This window comes from Balaenoptera acutorostrata, chromosome 12, assembly GCF_949987535.1.
Source record: "Balaenoptera acutorostrata chromosome 12, mBalAcu1.1, whole genome shotgun sequence".
Classification (NCBI taxonomy): domain Eukaryota; kingdom Metazoa; phylum Chordata; class Mammalia; order Artiodactyla; family Balaenopteridae; genus Balaenoptera; species Balaenoptera acutorostrata.
In genome coordinates this window covers 68,084,059-68,096,180 of record NC_080075.1, presented here as the reverse complement: position 1 = coordinate 68,096,180, position 12,122 = coordinate 68,084,059, and the positions used below count along the sequence as shown (strand labels likewise).

Sequence of the window (12,122 nt, the reverse complement as noted above, 5' to 3'; positions counted from 1 at the left end):
CATAGCCTTTAGAATCAAACATGGGCTTGAATATAAAATGTGCCCTTTGTTCATTTGGGAGTTTGGATTATTTAATCTCTTTGTCAGTTTGTATTGACAGATTCAAAGAGATTAAATAATGTGGGTAATACTTATCTCAAAAGGTAAGGTTAAATTTTAAAATTGATGTGACTTGTCTAGTTCTCTGTGTAAATCAGGGGTGTAATTGGCATATAATAAAAGTTACTTCCTAATTTTACTGTTGAAATGAAAGTCAAAGTTCAAAGGTTGTTTTAGTTGATAGATAAATTTATTATATGGGCTTCCATGTTTGTGAGAAAGAAATTTTCCCATAACAGCTGCCAGTTATTACTTCATTGGGCCTCGTTAAATTTTAGCAGGAAATGGTTTTATTTTTAAATATTCTGGATGTTTGTTTAAATTTTGAAAGGCAAAAACAGATTAGAGGCAAAAGCAATTTCTAAACTCAACTGTTTAAAATCATAGCAATATGGTAGTAGTGAAATAATGAATTTGTGAAAAAGTACTTTTTTTTTTTTTTTTTTAATTTTTTTATTTTATTTTATTTTTATTTATGGCTGTGTTGGGTCTTCATTTCTGTGCGAGGGCTTTCTCCAGTTGCGGCAAGTGGGGGCCACTCTTCATCGCGGTGCGAGGGCCTCTCACTATCGCGGCCCCTCCCATTGCAGAGCACAGGCTCCAGACGCGCAGGCTCAGCAATTGTGGCTCACGGGCTTAGTCGCTCCGTGGCATGTGGGATCTTCCCAGACCAGGACTCGAACCCGTGTCTCCTGCATTGGCAGGCAGATTCTCAACCACTGCGCCACCAGGGAAGCCCTGAAAAAGTACTTTTTAAGTTACATTCTTCCCAAATTATTTACAACAGTAAACCATAGCATATTAATCACCATATTGTTGGTGATAATTCTAAGTAAAGTAGAAATAATAGAGTAATTGCCTATTTTTGTTTTCTTGGAGCGAATTAAGTACATGTGGATTGCATATCTTCAGTTACTCTTTTTTTTAGGTTAATGTTAGAATTTTTTAAATACAATTTTTATTATACTGTGAATTTCATATAATAGCTGTAAAATCAATTACGGTGAAAGTCAGTGACAAAGTATGACTTGGTGTATACATTTTCTTTTTATGAGTTCATAATGAATATAACTGAAAGCTGATGTTTTACTGGGATTGCCACTAAAATATGAACTCTAGTTTACTTTTCCTTTAGTAATTGTTCAATTTTCTCTTCCTGTAGCCTGCCCATCCTCAGTGTCTGTTGAAGTAAGTGCAGATGGGGTAAATATGCTACCATTATCAACTCCTGTTGTCACAAGTGGTCTCACCTACATAAAAATTCAGCTTGTAAAAGCTGAAGTAGCTTCTGCTGTCTGCCTTAGACTTCATCGTCCACGAGATGCCAGCACATTAGGCCTTTCACAAATTAAATTACTGGGCCTCACCGCTTTTGGTACCACTTCTTCAGCAACAGTTAATAATCCTTTTCTTCCATCTGAAGATCAGGTATCCAAAACAAGGTATGTGGTTTCTCATTCTTAAGAAAAACCTTTCTGTGCTTTTCATGAAATTGTTTATTCTGTGGGTTTTTTTTTTTTTTTTTAGAGTTTAGGAAATTCTTTGTTCCACAGGTATGCAAATAATATCATAATTTTATTAAGTGTAATAAAGAATAATTCTATAGAAGCAAAACCCTGAGGCTGGTTAAAATTGAGATTTATGTGTGTTTAATCCTTGGGATGATCCACAATGTGGTATATGTGGGTGTGGGTTCCAGTTCTTTGGATTGTAGTCTTATGTAAGCATTTCCAAATGCCTATCCGCAAGAAAACATCTGAAGCATACAAATTGATCATATAGATAGGCATCTAGCCCTATATGGTAATTCCTAAGTTGCCAGTCTGCAGAGGGTTAGATTTGAACCATACAAACTGACCAGACAAAGAAGGACCTTTAATTTACATTCTTCTGGTAACGTTTGATGGTTGAAAATTTTATAGATGGTCTTAATGTAAGTTTTACCTGACAAAAAAATTTAGGATTTCTTTTTTATTCTCGAGCTGCCAAGACTTTACAGTTTTGCAATTCTATGATCCTTTGCAGTTTATATTTATGCACATAAATATATGTATGTATAAAAACATTTCCTGACTAATTAAATAAAAAGGAAGTTCATAATTCCTAAATGCTACTAGCACTTAAGTATTTTTGTTATGTTATAGGGGAAACTTACTGTGTGTTTAATTCTTTATTGATGTTACAGTATTCTAAAAGTATTCTTTTTTAACCTAGATTGGTGCTACTTATGAAATACAACATGCTGATCTTTTCGTTTTTTTCTTTCTTTTTTTTCTGCTTTATAAGTCACAAGGAATTTTTTTTTTAATATATATCCTCTCCTTGTTTTTTATTTAGATTCTTTTCCCATGTAGGTCATTACAGAGTACTGAGCAGAGTTCCCTTGCTATACAGCAGGTTCTTATTAGTTATCTATTTTATATATAGTAGTGTATATATGTCAGTCCCAATCTCCCAATTTATCCCTCCCCCCGCTTACCCCCTGGTAACCATAACTTTGTTTTCTACATCCATGACTCTACTTCTGTTTTGTGAATAAGTTCATTTGTACCCCTTTTTTTTAGACTCCACATATAAGCTATATTGTATGATATTTGTCTTTCTGTGTCTGACTTACTACACTCAGTATGACAATCTCTAGGTCCATCCACAACATGCTGATCTTTGAGAAGTTTTGTTTTACCCCTGAAGTAATTTAAGCTACTTAAATTTACCCATATAGGCCATTTTGTGTTGTGTATTTCAGTATTGGATGGTTACGGTTATTACATCATTGCCTTACTCACATAAGTGATCTGGAAGGAATGATGGCAAGTGCAGCTGCACCTACTGCTAATCTGCTACAGACTTGTGCTGCCTTACTGATGTCTCCGTACTGTGGAATGCATTCACCCAACATTGAGGTTGTGCTTGTAAAGATAGGACTGCAGTCCACTAGAATTGGCCTGAAGCTTATAGACATTCTTCTGAGAAATTGTGCAGCATCAGGCAGTGATCCTACAGGTGACAATTTTGATATTTTAATTTTTACATATCTGCAAAATAATGACAGTTGAACTATGTGATATTTGTGATTAATTCTGTTTCTGAAATTAACTTCCATTATGGCGTCATTATTTTTGGAGTTTTGTTTTTTTGTTTTTGTTGTTGAAATTTACAGAAGTTATTTTTAATGAATAATTTAAGATTAAATTGAGCAAATCTTCTCATCCCATTTGCTTATGTAGCAAATTTTTCCTTTTGATTCTTTATTGCAAGATTTGAATAGCCCTTTACTTTTTGGAAGACTGAATGGACTCTCTTCTGACTCTACGATAGATATTCTTTACCAGCTTGGAACAACTCAGGATCCTGGAACAAAAGACAGGTAGGTATGTGGTGATCTCAGTTTTCATATGAGGACACACATATACACAATCACATGTAGTGAATGTTACTTGGAATGCTTTTTTTTTTCTTTCTTTAAATTAATTAGTTTATTTATTTTTGGCTGCGTTGGGTCTTCGTTGCTGCTCGTGGGCTTTCTCTAGTTGCAGCGAGTGGGGGCTGCTCTTCATTGTGGTGCGTGGGCTTCTCATTGTGGTTGCTTCTCGTTGCAGAGCACAGGCTTCAGTAGTTGTGGCACGCAGGCTCAGTAGTTGCGGCTCGCGGGCTCTAGAGCACAGGCTCAGTAGTTGTGGCGCCTGGGCTTAGCTGCTCCGCAGCATGTGGGATCTTCCCAGACTAGGGCTCGAGCCCGTGTCCCTTGCATTGGCAGGTGGATTCTTAACTAGTGCACCACCAGGCAAGTCCTGGAATGCTTTCTTTTTAGATCTTTTCATAAAAGTTAAGCTTAGGTATTACTAAACATATAGAAGTATAGTGTCCATACTAGGTACTTGGACTATTTTGTTAATAGTAATAATCTTTGTTTTTATTGATTACTTATTGTTATTGATTATATTATTCATGGACAACTTTTCATTAGACTCCTCACCCTCTTTCTCCTGCTTCCTACCACAAAGTGAAACACTATCATACGAAGTAAATAACATCTGAATGTTTCACCTAAATGTTTAGTGATCTTTCGGTATAGGTAATTTTAGATGAGTTTTACTAGTGTAGATCTTCCTTGATGTCTTTTACCTCCAAATTGATAGGGACTCCAAGTAATTTTGAAACATGTTTTTGTTGATAAATTTTTGAATGATACTTTGGCATTCTCTGGTTTTATGTATATCATCTGTATCTGGAGAACATATTTATAGAGTGTGTGATTCTATAAATAATATAAATTATTTTCATGCTAGAGATTGTTTCCTGAGTTAATATCCTTTGAAGTATATTGAATATTTTATATCCAATTAATATTCTTTTATATTGTTATTAGTTTGTGTTTAAAGTGAAATCATTTGGTATGTTATTCAATGTCTTACTTCATAAATTATTAACAGATTATTTTTTGTGGGTGCTTACTCATTTTATAGCTATTTACCGAGTAGTTGCTATATGCTTGGCATTCTGCTAATACTGGAGAGGTAAAGTTTATTGAGTCCAGCTTGTGCCCTCAGGATTGGGAAGACAGAGCAGTGTCACTCATAAGGGAAGATTTACGTAGTTCAGACCTAAGGGTATGAATTAGAGGGCCAGACAGTGAAGGCATCTCAGAAAAATTGTTACTTAATCTCTGATAATGTAATAGCTTTCATTTAGTTTAGGGTCATTGCTTTCATGTTCTCTGGATTAAAAATATTTAAAGGACATATTTAACAAAGTATAATTAGTTTCAGCAGGATAACTTTAAAATACTAAATAGGCTGACTTCTTTTCCATTAAACTTTTTGCTTTATGTAAACTATGTGATACCTGTATTATATTTAAAAATATACTGGAGTATTTTTGACAAAGTAAATACGAATTTATGTCAAACCATAATGGTTAATAGGATTTAAAAATGCATTAAAAATATGTGCTAAATATTTTTCTAGGTTTCTTTAAATCTCTTGTGATTAGTTTTTAAATTTTTTTTATCATAAGAAGAAAATTGCACTTAAAATTATTTTCTTAGCATAAATGCAAATGTAAATATTTCAGAATGTTTCAGAACTAACATTAATGACAAGATTGTTGGCTGCTATTTTTCTAGAAGATGTTACTCTTCTGTAATTGCCTCATCTCCCTTCGTTTTCTATGACTTGTCCTTATGTCCTGTCATATGAAATTTAATGCATCTTACCCTTCAGTCCTTCAGGGTAGAGAGAGGGATTAAGTAGTATTTTATACCTTCCAATTCCCATTTCTTTTACCCTGAAGCAGAGAATCTTGTGCTCTAAACTAGACATTTAAAAGTAAACAAAAACAAAGATAAATACAGGGTTTTAAGAACTTGACAATAAATCTCACCTCCCACCCCCCCAAAATACAAACTCCAAAGCATTATTGCTTTAAAAAGCCTTTTGCTTTCATTTTGTGGTCTCCAGCTCTAGGGGACTGAGTGTAGAGTGGCACTTGAAAAAGAACATATGTTGGGGCTATTCTGTTGTCAGAGTGAAAGAGGGTGGGTGGCTGCTACTAGTATTTAATGCTTGGGGGCCAGAGTTGTGAAACATTTCATGCTCTGTTGCATGAAATTCTGCACAATGAAGAACTGGCCCTAGATCACTGCTCTGTGGTATGTGGATTTGTTACAAGGTGAGTGAAAATTTAAAGGAGAGAGTGAGTTTTTTTAAGCTGTGTATCCTGTAATTCTAGATATTTATATGTTCTGTCATAAATGAGGTAGGAATCAATGTTTATTTGCTGAATTAGACTTGAGTTATCTCAAACATTTTCATTGCTTAAGATTGGTAGGGTTATTGGAAAATTAGAGTTACTATGACCTTATTGATTATATAATTCCTTTTCCCTCCTATTTTATTGATATATTAAAATTATTGAGAAAAATCAGTATATTATTCTGATAAATACATTGCTTACATGCAGTGGTGGTATTTATCTGTATTAAATGTCAGCTGGAGTATAATTGGTTATTTGAATTCATCTTCTTCTTTTAAGAATTCAGGCCTTGTTAAAATGGGTCAGTGATTCTGCAAGAGTGGCTGCTGTGAAAAGAAGTGGCAGGATGAGCTACATGTGCCCTAACTCTTCAACAATAGAGTATGGTCTTTTGATGCCATCTCCTTCTCACTTGCACTGTGTAGCAGCAATTCTGTGGCACAGTTATGAGCTGCTGGTAGAGTATGACTTACCAGCACTGCTAGACCGAGAGCTCTTTGAGTAAGTATGATTTGTGAAATTCTCTTTTCCCCCAGTACTAGATCACTTTAGGTTTTTACTTGATGAAACAGCATTTTACATTTTATTTATATAAAAATAATACTTCAAATAGTACTAGTTAAGTATAATCAGTGTAATTTTGAAATGAGATGCTACACAAATTTAATTAATTTATCTTCAGGTTTTAAGAAGCTACATTAGTGTCATTGCTGCTTTTCCCACCTAAAATTTGAATGTTTCATGTATTCTCCTGCAGGTCATAATGTTTATTCTCACCTGCAAATTTACCTGCCGGATTCTTTTATCTTTAATGTGCAACTTTGGAGGGAAAGTGTAACTAGAAATTTTTAGAGACTACTTTAGACAGTTTTTACAATTGGTTGTTTTTACTTCTTTCTAGATGGCTGTTATGATTGTTCTTTTGACAAGTAGTTTCCACTTAACCCACATTTCTTCACCATACTCAGTTAAGGCTTTGTTGAGCTGACTGCCTAATAACTGCTAAGTCTATAGCAAAATATAATATTTATCTCTGAAGAGTTCCATGACTCATAAAAGGTTGGCTTTTTGTCCTCTAGTTTGTCATTTTCATATTTGGTCCTATCAGTTGGCATAATCCATGACTTATTAGTGAAACTCACTAACAGTTTTCATTTTGCAGATATGAATTAAAGCCATTAATAATGTCGAATTCAGTCTAGACATTTCTTAGGTATAATTTTTTGTATTGTTTCTTTATGTCATTTTTTTGAGGTCACACAGAGAATGGTAGAACCATTTTGATATAGATCTCTTGGTTTTCTGTACTCATTTTACAAATCTAATCTAACTTCCAATCTACTGAAGTACTTAATGATGTTTATCACAATTAGTCTTCCTGAAACATAGTGTCATTATATTGAATGTCAAACTATATAATTTTCATGAAAGTGATTTCTAGTAGAAATAATTGACAAAGAGGTCTTTCTAAATATATGTATATATTGTTAACATGGTATCTTTTATTCCCTAGGTTACTTTTTAATTGGTCCATGTCTCTTCCCTGCAATATGGTTTTGAAGAAAGCCGTTGACAGTCTGCTTTGCTCGATGTGTCACATACACCCAAGTTATTTTTCTTTGCTTATGGGCTGGATGGGAATTACCCCTCCTCCAATGCAGTGTCACCATGGACTGTCCATGACAGATGATAGCAAAAAGCAAGATCTTAGTTCATCTTTAACAGACGACTCTAAAAACGCACAAGCACCTCTTGCACTAACTGAATCACATTTGGCAACCCTTGCTTCCTCTTCTCAATCTCCAGAAGCTATCAAACAATTACTGGACTCAGGTTTGCCTTCTCTTCTTGTGAGGAGTCTGGCTAGTTTCTGTTTTAGCCACATTTCTTATTCTGAAAGCATTGCTCAATCAATAGATATTTCCCAGGACAAACTCAGGCGGCATCACGTTCCACAACAATGTAATAAGATGCCTGTCACAGCAGACCTGGTTGCTCCTATTCTTAGGTTTTTGACAGAAGTTGGCAATAGCCATATTATGAAAGACTGGCTTGGTGGGTCTGAAGTCAATCCACTATGGACAGCACTTCTGTTTTTATTGTGTCACTCTGGGTCCACTTCTGGAGGACATAATTTAGGTGCACAACAGACCAGTGCAAGATCAGCTTCTCTTTCTTCAGCTGCTACAACAGGATTGACTACTCAACAGAGGACAGCAATAGAGAATGCAACTGTTGCATTCTTTCTGCAGTGCATTTCATGTCACCCTAATAATCAAAAGCTGATGGCCCAGGTAAGAGTAGAAAAACTGGCTTATGTTCCAGTGTCTTATTATTTTAATGTGCTGTCACATGGCACTCTTGAAATTAGTTCAGAAAGTGTCATGTATTAAGGCCAGGTGATGGTGAAGTTTGGGTTTGGGTGCATTTAAGGATTTGAATTTAAACCATAATTAAAATTAAGTACTGATATCTCCTCCCTCCTCTCCTCAGCTGTTACATAAATCAGTTATTCTTTCTGATGAATGATGGGCAAATTCATGGAGATTCTAGCTAAAGATCATACATTCCTCCTTTTAAAAAACCGCCCCTAATCAAAAGAACAACGCTTCAGGGACTTCCCTGGTGGTCCAGTGGCTAAGACTCCGTGCTCCCAATGCAGGGGGCCTGGGTTCGATCCCTGGTCAGGGAACTAGATCCCACATGCTGCAACTAAGAGTTTGCATGCTGCAGCTAAGAGCCGGCACAGCCAAATAAATACATAAATAAAAATATTAAAAAAAAAAAAAAGCGAACAACGCTTCAGCTATTGGAACAGGATTGACCACTCGAAGGTGGCCATCAAGTGCCTCATCAGCATTGAGGCATTGCATTTTATAGTAACCGGATTGTTACAGCTGTTGATTTGCTTCTAATGAAGCAGACATTAGAATAAGTTTCAGATAGGAGACTCCTGAAAAATCACATTAAAGGTATGAAAGATGATTTTATTGTATTTAAGTCCACAGGGCCAAAAATCTTGAATGCTGGAGTTATCTCGAACATAATTCTAGTTGCTTTTTGCCAGTTTCTGCTGCTTTCTATCTGTTGTGATCTTCAGCAAGTTGTTTAAACTGTAAAATGGAGATAGTAATACCTGCCTCTCAAAAGGTTTTTTTTTTGAGGATTAAATATGATAATGTATATGAAGTGTCTAGCATAGAGGCTGTCTGAGACATGGTAGACACCAATAAATAGGAACCAGCTTCTTTTTTTACCCCCTTATTTGATAGTGCTTATTCAGGTTAAACTATTAATGAAGGATGAGCTATCATAATTTTCAAAAAATTCTGAATGATTTAACTTTAAGAAGAGGAAGATACTTTGTTGCCTAAAGTAATTAATTATTGGGAAACTGTATCTACTTAATGTGTCTAATTTGAAAGAAATGCTTAAATTACCACTTTTAACCAAGTCCTTGAATATGGACATTTGACAATTTGGTTTGTGCCTGTGGGTAGTATGAAACTTTGTGTTCCATTGTCTTCTGGCCTAATAACCAAAAATAAACTTTTTGTCTGCTTCCGTATATTCTTTAATTGCTGATTTGATGAGTTCAAATACACTCATTAATCCACATTTTAAATTTCCTCTTTGTTCTTTAAAATATAAAGCTGCAAGTAAATACCTCATTTAACTTTTTAAATCTCTCACTTTGCCAGGTTCTCTGTGAACTATTTCAGACATCTCCTCAAAGAGGGAACCTTCCAACATCAGGGAACATTTCAGGGTTTGTACGTAGATTATTTTTGCAACTGATGTTAGAGGATGAGAAAGTGACAATGTTTCTTCAGTCTCCCTGCCCAGTGAGTATTTAACAATCAAATTAAATCTTTATGATGAGCTGTGTGTAAAAATATTTTATGTTTTCATGTCAGAGCTTTCAGTTATCTCTGTTCTAATTTCTAATGAAATGAAATGAAATTAGAAATTAGAGGTTGTGCTAGCAAAGTGAAACTAGCACAACCTTTATACTTAAGGATAGGACTTAAATATCTTAGCTAACCCTCTCTGTCCAGAATAACCTAGTTGTAACTTGCCATGAATAGTATAATTTGATTTGGGGGGGAAATTGACAGATTATTAGGTACAGTAGTCCTAATGCAAAAAAGTATGACGAACAAATCGCATGGCAGACATGCCACATTTGAAGAAATATATAAAATAAACTCTTTACATTTTTGTATGCATTACTGAATTGTTTATTTTTTTATGCTTTTGAAATTGTTATATAATGATATACATTTCAAAACACCCTTCTTGATTTCTTTTAAATTTATTTCCAGCTGTACAAGGGTAGAATTAATGCTACTAGCCATGTCATCCAGCATCCAATGTATGGAGCAGGCCACAAGTTCCGTACACTTCATTTGCCGGTCTCAACAACATTATCAGAAGTTCTTGACAGAGTGTCAGGCAAGTCACATTTAAATATTTGTGTTTCTTTAACTTTATGTTAGATGTATATAGGAATTTTATTATTTTTATAACTTTATTGCATTCACTCACTCACCAACCATTTAATGACTAGAAAAGGTCAAGGTAGCTTCACATTTAGAAGCATGATGCAGTGGACAAAATGTACAATACATTCCAGCACCTGTAATTCTTTTGCTGTGATGTGTGTTACGTGTAGTAATGACAGAATGGGCAGTTGGAAATGTAGACAAGCTGTGGGAAGCCATTGATGGAATTTTCTCAGGATAAACCATCGGGCTGTTTTATAGTAGATGAATTACAGTATATTAGGTTGCATGACAATTCTAAGTGATAAACATTTACTAAATCTAGGGGAGAAATGAGTGGTCAGTAGGTAGAATCAACTGATGACCTTATTGTTTATAACAGTGAAGAAAGCAGAGAGAACGTTTCCCCTAGGTTTTTCAAGAGCTCTCCGATGATGCCTTTAAACAGGATATAAGTTATTAAAGTAAAAGCATTTTTTTGAGGGAGAATACAAATTGACTGTGGTTAGTTTGGGTTTATTGCCTCTCAGAATTCCTAATCAGTGATGAATTCATTGAGCATCTGCTATGTGTAAACACAGTAATTTCTTCTAGGGATGTAAAAGTGAGCAGGACATATATTCTGCCTCTCAAAGTATTTATGATCTTTTGTATGTTGTCAGAATAAAAAATAAACTGAAAATTTTAAATGTTTGCATTTTAATTTAAATATAAGTCAGTATGTTTCTATCTGTATACATTAGAGGGGGTACCTAAGTCTTTAAGCAACACTGATAACTGAAAGAAGTTAGGAGTATCCAGAAAAAAAACTGGCGCTATTTGTTAGCTGGAAATAAAAATCTAAACTTAGAATAAAAGACTGAGTTGAAGAGATTTGGGAGTTGTTACCATACATACATACATAGATGGTAAGTTAAACCACGTGAACAGATATGATCACTTTGAGAAAATAATGTAGAAAAGATTCTTTACCAGTTTTAGACACTGCATCTAACAGAAATGTGTGCATAAAATTATACTTTCCTTCATTTTTACATGTTACACAGTAAAATGTTAGAATATATTATAAACGTGTAACATTTTTTTCTTATTTGAAAATGTCCACCTTACCTGTTACAGCTAAACTTTTGTGAAAATTTGACTTTACAAACTTTTTTCTAAATTTCAATTTTCTGAAATTGTGCCTTCTACATGATGAAGAAAAAATTTAAAATTAATTAATTGAAGGAAGGAAGTGGGGAAGAGTACTAAAATTCAATTTTTGAGATTTCATACATTTAACTTGATAATGGAAAAGTATAGACATAGTACAAAATAATTGGAAATTTAACATTTTTATTTATCTTTAAATGAATACTATTTTCTAAAATGTCATGGTCTGTCATTTAGGATATTTAACAAAATAGCTCCCTTTATTACCTAAAAATTAACAAATAAAACTTATTGCTGTGGAAGAATAGTACATCCTAGTAAAAAGTCCAACAAAGTTATCCTGAGCAAATATCAGAAACTTCTAAGTGCTGAGTTTAACCTTTGTTTAGCGATGCTTTGGTACTTTAAGGTGTATTTGTGATTCTTAGCCATATCTTAGCCATATCTTAGGATATATTAACATGTGCATATGTATTTTATTAACATGTATGAAAACAAGTAATCAAAAATTATTTAAGCCATCCTTTTACCCACTGCCTATAGCTTTCAACTATACTGCTTTCAAATAATAAAGGTTATGTGTCTTTTTTTTTCAAATTCTATATTGTTTTT

General features: G+C 34.2%; 1 protein-coding gene across 8 annotated transcripts in view; it reads left to right on the top strand.

The window, feature by feature from the left end:
• BIRC6 (baculoviral IAP repeat containing 6) overlaps positions 1-12,122 on the top strand; it is a 249,296-nt gene that overhangs the window by 136,966 nt on the left and 100,208 nt on the right. For all 8 annotated transcript variants that reach the window (XR_009009856.1, XM_057557865.1, XM_057557863.1 and 5 more), the window contains 7 exons: positions 1,262-1,541; positions 2,846-3,102; positions 3,358-3,466; positions 6,133-6,354; positions 7,367-8,147; positions 9,555-9,698; positions 10,179-10,308. Coding sequence is in view for 7 of the 8 variants with exons in the window: in XM_057557865.1 (XP_057413848.1) it covers positions 1,262-1,541; positions 2,846-3,102; positions 3,358-3,466; positions 6,133-6,354; positions 7,367-8,147; positions 9,555-9,698; positions 10,179-10,308 (1,923 nt within the window). In the remaining variant the exon portion in view is untranslated. The remainder of the gene's footprint in view (positions 1-1,261; positions 1,542-2,845; positions 3,103-3,357; positions 3,467-6,132; positions 6,355-7,366; positions 8,148-9,554; positions 9,699-10,178; positions 10,309-12,122) is intronic.